Consider the following 12,466-nt stretch of genomic DNA (forward strand, 5'->3'; position numbering starts at 1 on the left):
AAATCTTCTAACAAAGAAAAGCCCAGGAGCAGATAGCTTCATTGCATAATTCCACCAAACATTTAAAAAGAAATTAATGTCAATCCTTTTCAAAATCTTCCAAAAAACTGAAAAGGAGGGAGCACTTCAAAACTCATTTTATCAGGCCAGCATTACTCGGATACCAAAGCCAGACAAATATATTACAAGAAAACTGCAAGCCAAAATCCCTGATGAATACTGATGCAAAAATCCTTAACAAAATACTAGTAAACTCATGTCTGGGGAATGCACATGCATTGGTAGGGAACCCAACCTAGCCTACTGGACAATGAGAAGCTATGTACACCCCGGCCAATAGCCAGAACCAAATGCAAGATATATGAGTGAGGCCACATTGGACCATCCAGTTCCTATCAAGCTATCACAGGACTAACTGCATGAATGACCCCAGGTGAGAAAAAAATAAGTGCCAGCTAAGCTCAGTCAAAATTATATAATTATAAGTAAATAAATGATTGTTGCTTTTACATTGCTAAATTTGGAATAATTTGTTACAAAGCAATAAATACTTAATAAGGCATACCTTCTTGTTCTGCTTTTCGACCTAGACCTCTGAGCTCTATAGGATTTCCCTCGACCCCTTGAACGACTTCGACTTCGTTTCCTTCTGGAGCCATAAGAAGAGCTACTGCTTGATCGATGCCTGCGTCTGAAATAAAATATAATCAAAGATCATTGCTATAAAAATTTTTATTATGAGCATTAAGGAAAAACCTTCTAGATTCTAAAGAATTTTCTCACTTTTACTGTCTCACTCTTTCCTGGAAGCAAATAGAGATAAATTAAAATGTTATTTTTCTTGAACAGTCACATGACTGATTCATAACTTAGTGATTGGATCAGCTACTAATTAAGGTATTAAGGGGTCTTAGAATCTTTCCAAATATCATCAGATTATATGGTATGAAAACTAAACCAAGGCCAGGCTCAGTAGCTCATGCCTGTAATCCCAACATGTTGGGAGGCTGAGGCAGGAGGATCGCTTGAGGCCAAGAATTCAATACCAGCTTGGGCAACACAGCAAGGCCAAGTCTCTACAAAAAATAAAAATAAAAAAACTTAGCCAGGCATAGTGGCACATGCCTATAGTCCCAGCTATTCAGGAAGCTGACGTGGGAGGATCCTTGAGTCCAAGAGATATGACTGCACCGCTGCACTCCAGCCTGAGTGACAGAGCAAGATCTTGTCTCTAAAAAATTTAAAATTAAGTCCAGGTGCACTGGCTCATGCCTGTAATCCCAGCACTTTGGGAGGCCAAGGAGGGCAGATCACCTGAGGTCAGGAGTTCGACACCAGCCTGACCAACATGGTGAAACCCTGTCTCTATTAAAAATATAAAATTAGCTGGGCGTGGTGCTACAAGCCTGTAATCCCGGCTACTCGGAAGGCTGAGAAGAATCGCTTAAACCCGGGAGGCAGAGGCTGCAGTGAGCTGAGATCGCGCCATTGTACTCCAGCCTGGACAACAAGAGCAAAACTCCGTCGCAAAAAAAAAAAAAATTTAATTAATTAATTAATTTAATTTAATTAAAAAAGAAAACTACACCACTTTGTATCTATTTGCCTACTAAGAATAGACAAAGGTTGAGAAGACTAGACCCACAGACTGAACCTGGTGGAAAAAAAAAATTCTGGGTTGGGACTTTCGTAAATATATAGCTAGTAAAAGAAAAATGTTTTATCTAGCAAAATTAAAAATACAAAAACGGCCGGGCGCGGTGGCTCAAGCCTGTAATCCCAGCACTTTGGGAGGCCGAGACGGGCGGATCACGAGGTCAGGAGATCGAGACCATCCTGGCTAACACGGTGAAACCCCGTCTCTACTAAAAAAATACAAAAAACTAGCCGGGCGAGGTGGCAGGCGCCTGTAGTCCCAGCTACTCAGGAGGCTGAGGCAGGAGAATGGCGGGAACCCGGGAGGCGGAGCTTGCAGTGAGCTGAGATCCGGCCACTGCACTCCAGCCTGGGTGACAGAGCAAGACTCCGTCTCAAAAAAAAAAAAAAAAAAAAATACAAAAACATGAATTTTAAAGATTGTTATCCTCATTACTGTATAAACTAAAATTATGAAAATCACCTTCTATCATAAGAATGTGAACGAGGCTGAAGATCTCTGGACCAGGATCTTGACTTTGATCTTGACTTCCTTCCTCCTTTCTTTCGGCTGTATGTTCTACTATCCGAAGAACTGCTCGAGGAGGACCGTCTACGGTGTTTCTTTTTTCTCTTGCTTCTGCTTTCCTCTTCAGTATCTGATGACCGACGTCCCATTTCTATAAGCATAAGTTTGAAGAATATTATTTCTAACATGGTGGCACAATGGATGAAATGCAATATACTAATTTTTTATTTCACTTATTTATTTTAGAGACAGGGTCTCCCTCTGTATCCCAGGCTGGAGTGCAGTGGTACGATAATAGCTCACTGTAACCTGGAAGTCCTGGGCTCCCACGATCCTCCCCCAAGGCCTTCCAAAGTGCTGGGACTACAGGCATGAGCCACCGTTTCTGGCCTCAATGTACTACTTTTTATAAAACTTTGTAAAATTTTTTAAAGTCTTATTTAAAGTAAAATTGTTTATGTGCCTTGCTTCTTGACAAGACATGAGAACAGTTCTTTATACCAATTGTCTCATATTTTAAGTTATATTTCTCATTAATTATATGACATTTTCTTTAGTAATCAACCAACTATTCCTTTATTCTCACACTCCCTGATGGCAGAAGATATTTTACTATCTTAGAGTTGAATTTTTTTTCTAACAGAAAACTCTACATCTTTAAATAGCTAAAACCTCATTAGTCATCAACAAAGTACAAACTGAAACAATGAACTATAATCATCATTTCACTTGTGAAACTTAGGGGAGAAAATATTAACTAAAGTACTAAAGTTGACGAGGTTATCGTGAAATCAGTCAGCTCTTCACACACTGCTAATACCTATATAAGGTAGTAGGATAATCTTTTTAGAAAGCAATAAAACAATAATTTAAATTAAAAAGATCTATAATAAATATTATATAATAGATATATCTATAATAGATATTATATAATAGATATCCACATTTGTATGTGTATATTACACATACACATATATATTTATATCCACGTTAAGAAATATGTACACAATTGAATAATAATCTAAAAATGTTGATGCTTTTTTGACAAAGAAATCTTATTTCTACAAATACATCGAAAAAATTATCTAAAGGATATATTCATTAAAATATTCATCACAGCATTATTATAATGGTATTCATTGAGATAATTTAAGAAAATATGTACATAAGAAAATTAATATTTAAGTGATGAAATATAATTTTCATAATATAAAATATAATTTTTCAAACTATTTCTATATAGTTATGGTAACATGGACATTTAGTATAGAACAGAAAAAACAAATAGAACCTAAGGCTTTCATATTTAGGAATTAACTTAGCTGACAAGAAGCTTAGTTGTCTTACTTTAATCTTTAGATTCTCATATGCAATACTATTTTTTATTAAAATAGTTATTAGTTATCTTTCAAAGTCATATAAAAACAAGATCCATTCATTGTAGTCACTTAGGATAAATAAAAGCTCATATCATCTTTAATATTTATTCAAAATAAGTTAAATACCATCACTACAAACAAAGTATTATGTTGGTGCAAAAGTAATTGCAGTTTTTGCCATGACTTTTAATGGAATATATTTATATATATAAGTATGTATTATCTATTTAATATATTAAATATACATTACACATATTATATATAACATTAAATATATTTTAAATACCTGTATAATATCTATTTAAACTATATATTTAATATATTAACATTAATATATTAATTCTATATTATTTATATATTTAATAATTATATTCCATTAAAAGTAATGGCAAAAACCACAATTACTTTCGTGCCAACTTACAATATGTTAAATTACTGCTTTGCTTTCAGAAGCATCAGGTGAGCCAGCCCCTCCCTGATTCCAATACAATACCAGTTGAAAAAATCTCTTAGGACTCAAATCAAAACTTTAAGTTATTTACCTAAAGCCAGAATTAAGGATTTTAAATTTGCTCTGAACCTCCAAGTTGTTCACATGTCTAAGATTTTACAGTTTAACAAAACACTGGGAAGACTTGGTTTTGAAGCCTTCGGTAAATCACTAACATATCTAAGCCAGTTTCATTTGAAAAATGAAACTACAATAGGTAAAAGATTACCATGATACTTTCCAGCTTTAAATGATTATGAAAGTATAAATATGTACATGTATCTATATATATAAATACAAACATACATTTAAATACAAACATAATACAGATGTACATAAGGTATATCTGTACATACATATAAATTCAAACATGTACATGATACCCATTTATACATAAAATATATACATACATCCATTTTATATATATAAAATAGATATCCACATATATATGTGTGTATATTATATACACACACATATATCCATGTTAAGAAAGATGTACATAATTGAATAATAATTTTTTTATTTCTTGGCTTTTAATTCCTTGTTTTCACCTTTAATCATTTAAGAATGTTCTTTACACACAAACAACCATTTAAATTAAGATGAGCTTTTACTATCTTGCTATCTTGTTTTAAAAAATACCAAAATAAGATTAAAGAAATTAAAAAGTATAAATTTGAAAGGGTAGAAACTAGAAAACAACAGGAACATAAGACATGTCAACAAACTTTTGGCAAATGAAAAACACATGGAGGATTTAGAGGTAAGAAAGTTTATTATCAGGCAACTGTAGAGAATTCCAAGAGAAAAGCAAATTCACATAGCAGAAATCAGAAAGGATCAGGAATTTAAGACATCAGATACCAGAGCAGGCACAATGAGGCCACGAAGCTAAAAACAAAAAAATTGATTGAATTTATGTAGTAGTGTTCCCGAGTCCCTCCATTCTACCCAGCCAGGTGATACTCTTCCCCAATCCCCAGAAGAGATAAGATTTATTGGCCGGGCGCGGTGGCTCAAGCCTGTAATCCCAGCACTTTGGGAGGCCGAGACGGGCGGATCACGAGGTCAGGAGATCGAAACCATCCTGGCTAACACGGTGAAACCCCGTCTCTACTAAAAAATACAAAAAACTAGCCGGGCGTGGTGGCGGCACCTGTAGTCCCAGCTACTCGGGAGGCTGAGGCAGGAGAATGGCGTAAACCCGGGAGGCGGAGCTTGCAGTGAGCTGAGATCCGGCCACTGCACTCCAGCCTGGGCGACAGAGCCAGACTCCGTCTCAAAAAAAAAAAAAAAAAAAAAAAAAAAAGATTTATTTTGGGGGGAAAATGAACCAAAGAAGCACCAGGTCCAAGGACACAGTAAAAAAAAGACAGAGATGCTAAACTAAAGGTTAAAGAGATTAAGTTGGCCAGGTGCAGTGGCTCACACCTGTAATACCAGCACTTTGGGAGGCCAAGGCGGGCAGATCACGAGGTCCAGATATCGAGGCCATCCTAGCTAACACAGTGAAACCCTGTCTCTACTAAAAACACAAAAAAATTAGCTGGGCGCGGGGGCGGGCGCCTGCAGTCCCGGCTACTCGTGAGGCTGAGGCAGGAGAATGGAGAATGGCGTGAACCCGGGAGGCCGCGGAGCTTGCAGTGAGCCGAGATCGCGCCACTGCACTCCAGCCTGGGCCACAGAGCAAGACTCCATCTCAAAAAAAAAAAAAAAAAAAGAGGTTAAGTTAAAGTCTACAATCAAATAGAAAAGTCACAGCCCTCTTGTGCTTGGATCCAAGAATTCTGAAGTCAAGCATATCTCCTACAATGGCAATTAGAGGATTCTTGAATATCTGCAAAAACTGAACAACATCTAAGAAGAGATATATAAGTATTTGAGGGTTCCCCCTAAAAAGGGCAGGCCCCTACCCAATCACCCTATAATGAAGCCTACCAGTTGACAAGTCCAAACCTTAAATACAGGTTACAACTGTATTTATAACATTTTTCTGTAGACATGTTTTCTGTTAACTTTTTGCTGAATATACAACAAAATATAATCAAACAAGATGAAAGCCTTCACCATAAAAGACAGAAACTAAAACAGAAAGAAAATAAGCAAGTGATAGTAAACCAGAACATACAGAAAAAAACTTCAAGAACAAAAATCACAGCTAATATCCTCAGATGCATGTGAGAGGATGATCCAGCAAACAAGACTAGGGGGAACATTTGGAGAACAGGACAGACAGCTGAAAATGTAAACAAATGACAGTTTTAAAAACCACACACACACACACACAAATGGCCAGGTACCGTGGCTCATGCCTGTAATCCCAGAACTTTGGGCAGCCAAGGCAGAGAGATTGCTTGAGTCCAGGAGTTTGAGACCAGCCCCGCCAACATGGTGAAAACTGTTCTCTACAAAAAATACAAAAATTAGCTGGCCTTGGTGGTGCATACTTGTAGTACCAGCTACTCAGGAGACCGAGGCAGGAGGATCACCAGAGCCCAAGTGGGCGAGGCTACAGTGAGCCAACATTATACCACTGCATTCCAGCCTGGGAGACAGAGCGAGACCCAGTCTAAAAAAAACAGACAACAAAAACAATAAGGTTAGAAAAGAGGTTAGAGGACTCAAAAAAAGAAAAAGAAAAAGAGACAGACATTTTACAAACAGAAGAGGATCAATCTGGAGGTCCAAAATGCACCTGATATGCATTCTATAAAAAAGAACAGAAAAGCTCGGCATAATGGTATAGGCCTGTAGTCCCAGTTACTCTGAACACTGAGATGGGAGGATACCTTGACCCCAGGAGTTCGAGGTTGCAGTGAGCTATAATCCCACCATTGCACCCCCAGCCTGGGCGACAGGGCGAGATCCTGTCTTAAAAAATAGGAGAAAAGGGATGAAGAAAAATTACCCAAAAATTAAATTTCCAGGTCAGACATGGTGGCTCACATTTGTAATATAAGCACTTTGGGAGGCCAAAGTGAGTGGATTGCTTGAGTCCAGGAGTTTGAGACCAGCCTGGGCAACATGGTGAAAACTCTGTCTCTACAAACAACCAGCTGAGCATGGTGGTGCACACCTGTAGTCCCAGCTACTTGGGGGTGCTGAGGCAGCGGGATCACTTGAGCCCAAAAGGTCCAGGCTGCAGTGAGCTGCAATTGCCCTACTGCACTCTAGCCTGGGCAACACAGTAAGTCCTTGTTTCAAAGTTTCAGAATTGAAAGACGAATTGCCCTAAGTCCCTGGGACAATGATTTTTCTAAAAAGACATACACCCAGTATATCTCATAAAAGCTTCGACACCAGGAATATAGAGAAGATCCTAGAAATTTCTAAAGATTAAAAAAAATGGGTAGCACAATAAAAGGCACAGGGGTTTTCACAACACAGAAAACAATGGAGACTAGCCTTTAAAATGCTAAGAAAATGAATCTCAATCTAGAATCTCTATCCAGCCAAATCACTGCTCTACTTTGAGATTAGAATAAAGATATTTTCAGACATGTAAGGTCCCAAAATTACACCCTACACTCTCCTCTTTTCATGAAGCTACCTGACAGTGTGCTCCATGAAAAGGAGAGTATCACAACAGACAACCCAGATTCAAAATATAAGTAATCTTATACTGAAGATAAGTAAGACATCCCAGACTGATAGCATGTAAGCAATACATCAATAAACAAGAGACAAAAATCCTTTCCCTATAGAAGCTTACATTCTAGTACCAGCAATTTTCAAAATGAGGCCTGTAGACTCTTGGAGATCTCTACAAAACTTTCAGGGGACTCAAGAAGTCAAAACTTATTCACTGTAACACAAAAACATTATTTACCTTTTTCACTGTGCTGACTTTTGCACTGATGGTGCAAAAGTAATAGTGGACAAAACTGCTGGCACCTTAGCACAAATCAAAGCAGAGGCACCAAATTATACTTAGTAGTCACTGTATCCTTCACTGCCATACAGTCACAGTGTGGTGAATTAAAAAATTAAAAAAATTTAAAAAAGCAATTTCAATTAAGAATGTCCTCAATAAAGCAGTAAAAACATAAATTTTACTAAATTTCCACTGTTGAGTACATACACATCTTTTTAATATCGTTATGAAATGAGAGACACACATAACTTCTGCCATATATTAAAGAATGCTGGTTATCTCAAGAACAAGCATTTGTGTAACTGAATTGCAACTTGAATTAGCTGCTTTTATTATGAAACATTATTTTATTTTAAAAACTCACTATAACTATTCAGACTTGAGTATTTGGAATACCTTTTCTTGAAAATGAAGGGATCCTTCCATTTCAAGGAAAACAGTATTCGTTGCTGATGATAAAATTCAAGCTTGCAAGCAAATATTTGAATTTTAGATAATTTGTATTGCCACCATGAGAATAACAGCTTCTGAATACTTAAAAACTTCTGAGATCATCAGTGATATTAACAAATGTATATTTTTGATATATAATGAAGGGTGTCAACATTAGAAAGATATGCCTAACTCAGTGAGCCAATATTTTCCAATTGGCCAGTGAAAAATGTCACAAAATCACGCATGGGTAAAAGATCCATTCAGAGTGTAAGTCAGACCAATCGATTTTAACATAATGGAGTACCAAAGGTCATCCATATGGTTTCAAAAACCAAATTAAAACAACTTCAAGAAATTAACACTTAATCAACTTTTGGTGTAATACAAAAGACATAATTACTTGAAAGGGGTACTAAAACACTTATCTGTGTAAAACCAGATTTTCTTCTAAACTTCAATTAAAACAATTTATCTCAATGGATTGAATGAAGAAGCAGATATGAGAATCCAGCCATCTTCTATTAAACCAGACATTAGAAATTTGCAAAAAAGGAAAATAATGCCACTATTCTCACTAAGTTTGTTTTGGAAAATACAGTTATTTTTCATATCAAAGATATTTATGTTACCACATTTTGGGTTTATTGTTATTAAGTGAATTCATGAAGATTTCAAACTTTTGTTTTAATTAATAAGGTAAATATTTATAGATATGATCCAAATAAATGAAAGTTATTGGGGTCCTTAACAATCTTTCAGAGTGTAAAGAGACCCTAAGACTAAAATGTTTAAGAACCACTGCTCTAAGATACTACAGTCATTTCCATTCTCTATTTCTGTCCTTTATACTACATCTCTGAGTAAGGCACAAACAAGTAGAAAAAAAGGGACACAGATCTATGTGCCCTGGGGGTGACCAAAAAAAGAGAACAGGAGAAGGTCAGTATAAATTTTTTCTTTATTCTAATTACAAACAATATAATTTATCCATAATAGAAGGCTGGTTGATTACATTTAACACAGGTTAATGAAAGATACAAAAATCCTTCCCTGGAACATACCTCAAAATAACAAGAGCCATTTACAACAAACCCACAGCCAATATCATACTGAATGAGAAAAAGCTGGAAGAATTCCTCTTGAAAACCAGCACAAGACAAGGACGTCCTCTCTCACCACTCCTATTCAACATAGTATTGAAAACTCTGACCACAGCAATCAGGCAAGAGAAAAAAATAAAGGGCATTCGAATAGGAAGACAGGAAGTCAAATTGTCTTTGTAGATGACATAATCCTATATCTAGAAAGCCTCATCATCTCAGCCCAAAAGCTTCTTAAGCTGATAAGCAACTTCAGCAATGTCTCAGGATACAAAATCAATGTGCAAAAATCATTAGCATTCCTATACACCAACGACAGACAAGTAGAGAGCCAAATCATGAATGAACTCCCATTTACAACTGCTATAAAGAGAATAAAATACTTAGGAATACAGCTAACAAGAGAAGAGAAGGACCTCTTCAAGGAGAACTACAAACCACTGCTCAAGGAAATCAGAGAGGACCACAAAGAAGTGGAAAAACATGCCATGCTCATAGACAGGAAGAATCAATATCATGAAAATGGCCATACCACCCAAGGTGACCAAAAGATTCAATGCTATTCCCATCAAACTACCATTAACATTCTTCACAGATTTAGAAAAAAACTATTTCAAAATTCATACGGAACCAAAAAAGAGCCCATATAGCCAAGACAATCCTCAGCAAAAAGAACAAAGCGGGAGGCATCACGGTACCTGACTTCAAACTATACAAGGCTACAGTAACCAAAACAGCATGGTACTGGTACAAAGACAAACACATAGACCAATGGAACAGAATAGAGAACTTAGAAATAAGACCACACATCTACAACCATCCGATCTTTGACAACCCTGACAAAAAACAAGCAATGAGGAAAGGACTCCCTATTTAATAAATGGTGCTGGGAGGACTGGCTAGCCATATGTAAAAAATTGAAAGTGGACCCCTTCCTTATACCTTATACAAAAATTAACTCAAGATAGATTAAAGACTTAAATGTAAAATCCAAAACTAGAAAAACCTTAGAAAAAAATCTAGGCAATACCACACAGGACACAGGCACAGGCAAAGATTTCATGGCAAAAGCTTCAAAAGCAATTGCAACAAAAAAAAAATTAAAATGGGATCTAATTAAACTAAAGAGTTTCTGCACAGCAAAAGAAACTATCATCAGAACGAACACACAATCTATAGGGGAAAATTTTTGCAACCTATACAACTGACAAAGGTCTAATATCCAGAGTCTATAAGGAAGTTAAACAAATTCACAAAAGCAATCCCATTAAAAAATGGGCAAAGAACATGAACAGACACTTCTCAAAAGAAGACATTTATGCGGCCAACAAACATATGAGAAAAAACTCAACATCACTGATCATTAGAGAAAAGCAAATCAAAACCACAATGAGATACCATCTCATGCCAGTCAGAATGGGAATTATTAAAAAGTCAAGAAACTGCCGGGCGTGGTGGCTCACACTTGTAATCCCAGCACTTTGGGAGGCTGAGGGGGGCAGATCACGACGTCAGGAGATGGAGACCATCCTGGCCAACATGGTGAAACCCTGTTTCTATGAAAAATACAAAAATTAGCTGCGTGTGGTGAAGCGTGCCTGTAATCCAAGCTACTCGGGAGGCTGAGGCAGAATTGCTTGAACCAAGGCGTCAGAGGTTGCAATAAGCCAAGAATGCGCCACTGCACTCCAGCCTGGTGACAGAGCAAGACTCCATCTCAAAAAAAGAAAAAAAAGTCAAAAAACAACAGATGCTGGCAAGGCTGTGGAGAGACAGGAACACTTTTATTAATAAACTGTGAGTGAGAATGTAAATTAGTTCAACCATTGTGGAAGATGATGTCACAGAAATCATCCAGAATGGGCAATTCTTTGAGGAATCACCCGTGTGGTGATTCACCAAAGACCTAGAACCAGAAATACCATTTGACCCAGCAATCCATTACTGGGTATATACTCAAAGAAATAGAAATCATTCTATTATAAAGACACATGCACGTGTATGTTCACTGCAGCATTATTCACAATAGCAAAGACACAAAATCAAACTAAATGCCCATTGCTGATAGACTGAATAAAGAAAATGTGGTACATATACATCATGGAATATTATGGAGCCACAAAAAAAGAATGAGATCATCATTTGCGCGGACATGGATGGAGCTGGAAGCCATTATCCTCATCAAACTAACACAGGAAGAGAAAACCAACCACCACATGTTCTCACTAATAAGTGGGAGCTGAACACTTAGAACACATGGACCTGGGAGGGGAACAACACACAATGGGGCCTGTGGTGGGGGTACAGGGGAAGGGAGAGCATCAGGAAAAATAGATAACGCATTCTGGGATTAATATTTAGGTGCAGCAAACCACCATGACACATGTTTATCTATGTAACAAACTTGCACATCCTGCACATGTACCCCAGAACTTAAAATAAATCCTTCCTTAGAGAAACCAAGAAAAGGTTGAAAAACCACTGTGACAAAACTATAAATATTTCAAGTGACACAATTACATTTCAGAAAAATTACACTGAAATACAATTAACCCCAATAAAAGAAAGCAAAAGGTCACCATATTTCTTTGTTATAGTTAACTTCAAACATTTATTCACAAAAGGGAGTGAACACTAACAGCAAATCACAAGGTAGATCTCAAAATTGTCTTCTCTATGACAGGTACTGAAGTCCTACTCAACACCACAGACATAAACTTACCCTTAGATTTCCATAATGTCATCAGCATGTAATTAAATATACTTGCCAATTCAAGTCATGGTAATCAATTTATATTACATACTCCTAGTAAGGAAGAATTCTTTATACTTAACTCCACCAGTAAGGAGCAATGAATGGAAAGACACATTAATAGTTCTTTCTGATAAGGGCAATGAATGATGAATGGAGCACAGGCTTTTAGAGTCCCACAAGCTAACAATTTTCAATCTATCTGTAAGTGAAAGAGACAACATGGGACAGAGCTCCTATAGCTCTTGGCTTCCTGTTCTCACTCTAGTTCT

The 12,466-nt window shown here is 36.9% G+C and overlaps 1 protein-coding gene across 1 annotated transcript in view; it reads right to left on the reverse strand.

Moving 5' to 3' along the window:
• RSRC1 (arginine and serine rich coiled-coil 1) overlaps positions 1–12,466 on the reverse strand; it is a 413,404-nt gene that overhangs the window by 392,918 nt on the left and 8,020 nt on the right. Inside the window, exons 4-5 of the mRNA XM_073023806.1 lie at positions 2,120–2,315; positions 566–691 (exon numbers count right to left, since the gene is read on the reverse strand). Coding sequence (XP_072879907.1) covers positions 566–691; positions 2,120–2,315 — 322 coding nt within the window. The remainder of the gene's footprint in view (positions 1–565; positions 692–2,119; positions 2,316–12,466) is intronic.

Source organism: Chlorocebus sabaeus, chromosome 15, assembly GCF_047675955.1.
Source record: "Chlorocebus sabaeus isolate Y175 chromosome 15, mChlSab1.0.hap1, whole genome shotgun sequence".
Lineage (NCBI taxonomy): Eukaryota > Metazoa > Chordata > Mammalia > Primates > Cercopithecidae > Chlorocebus > Chlorocebus sabaeus.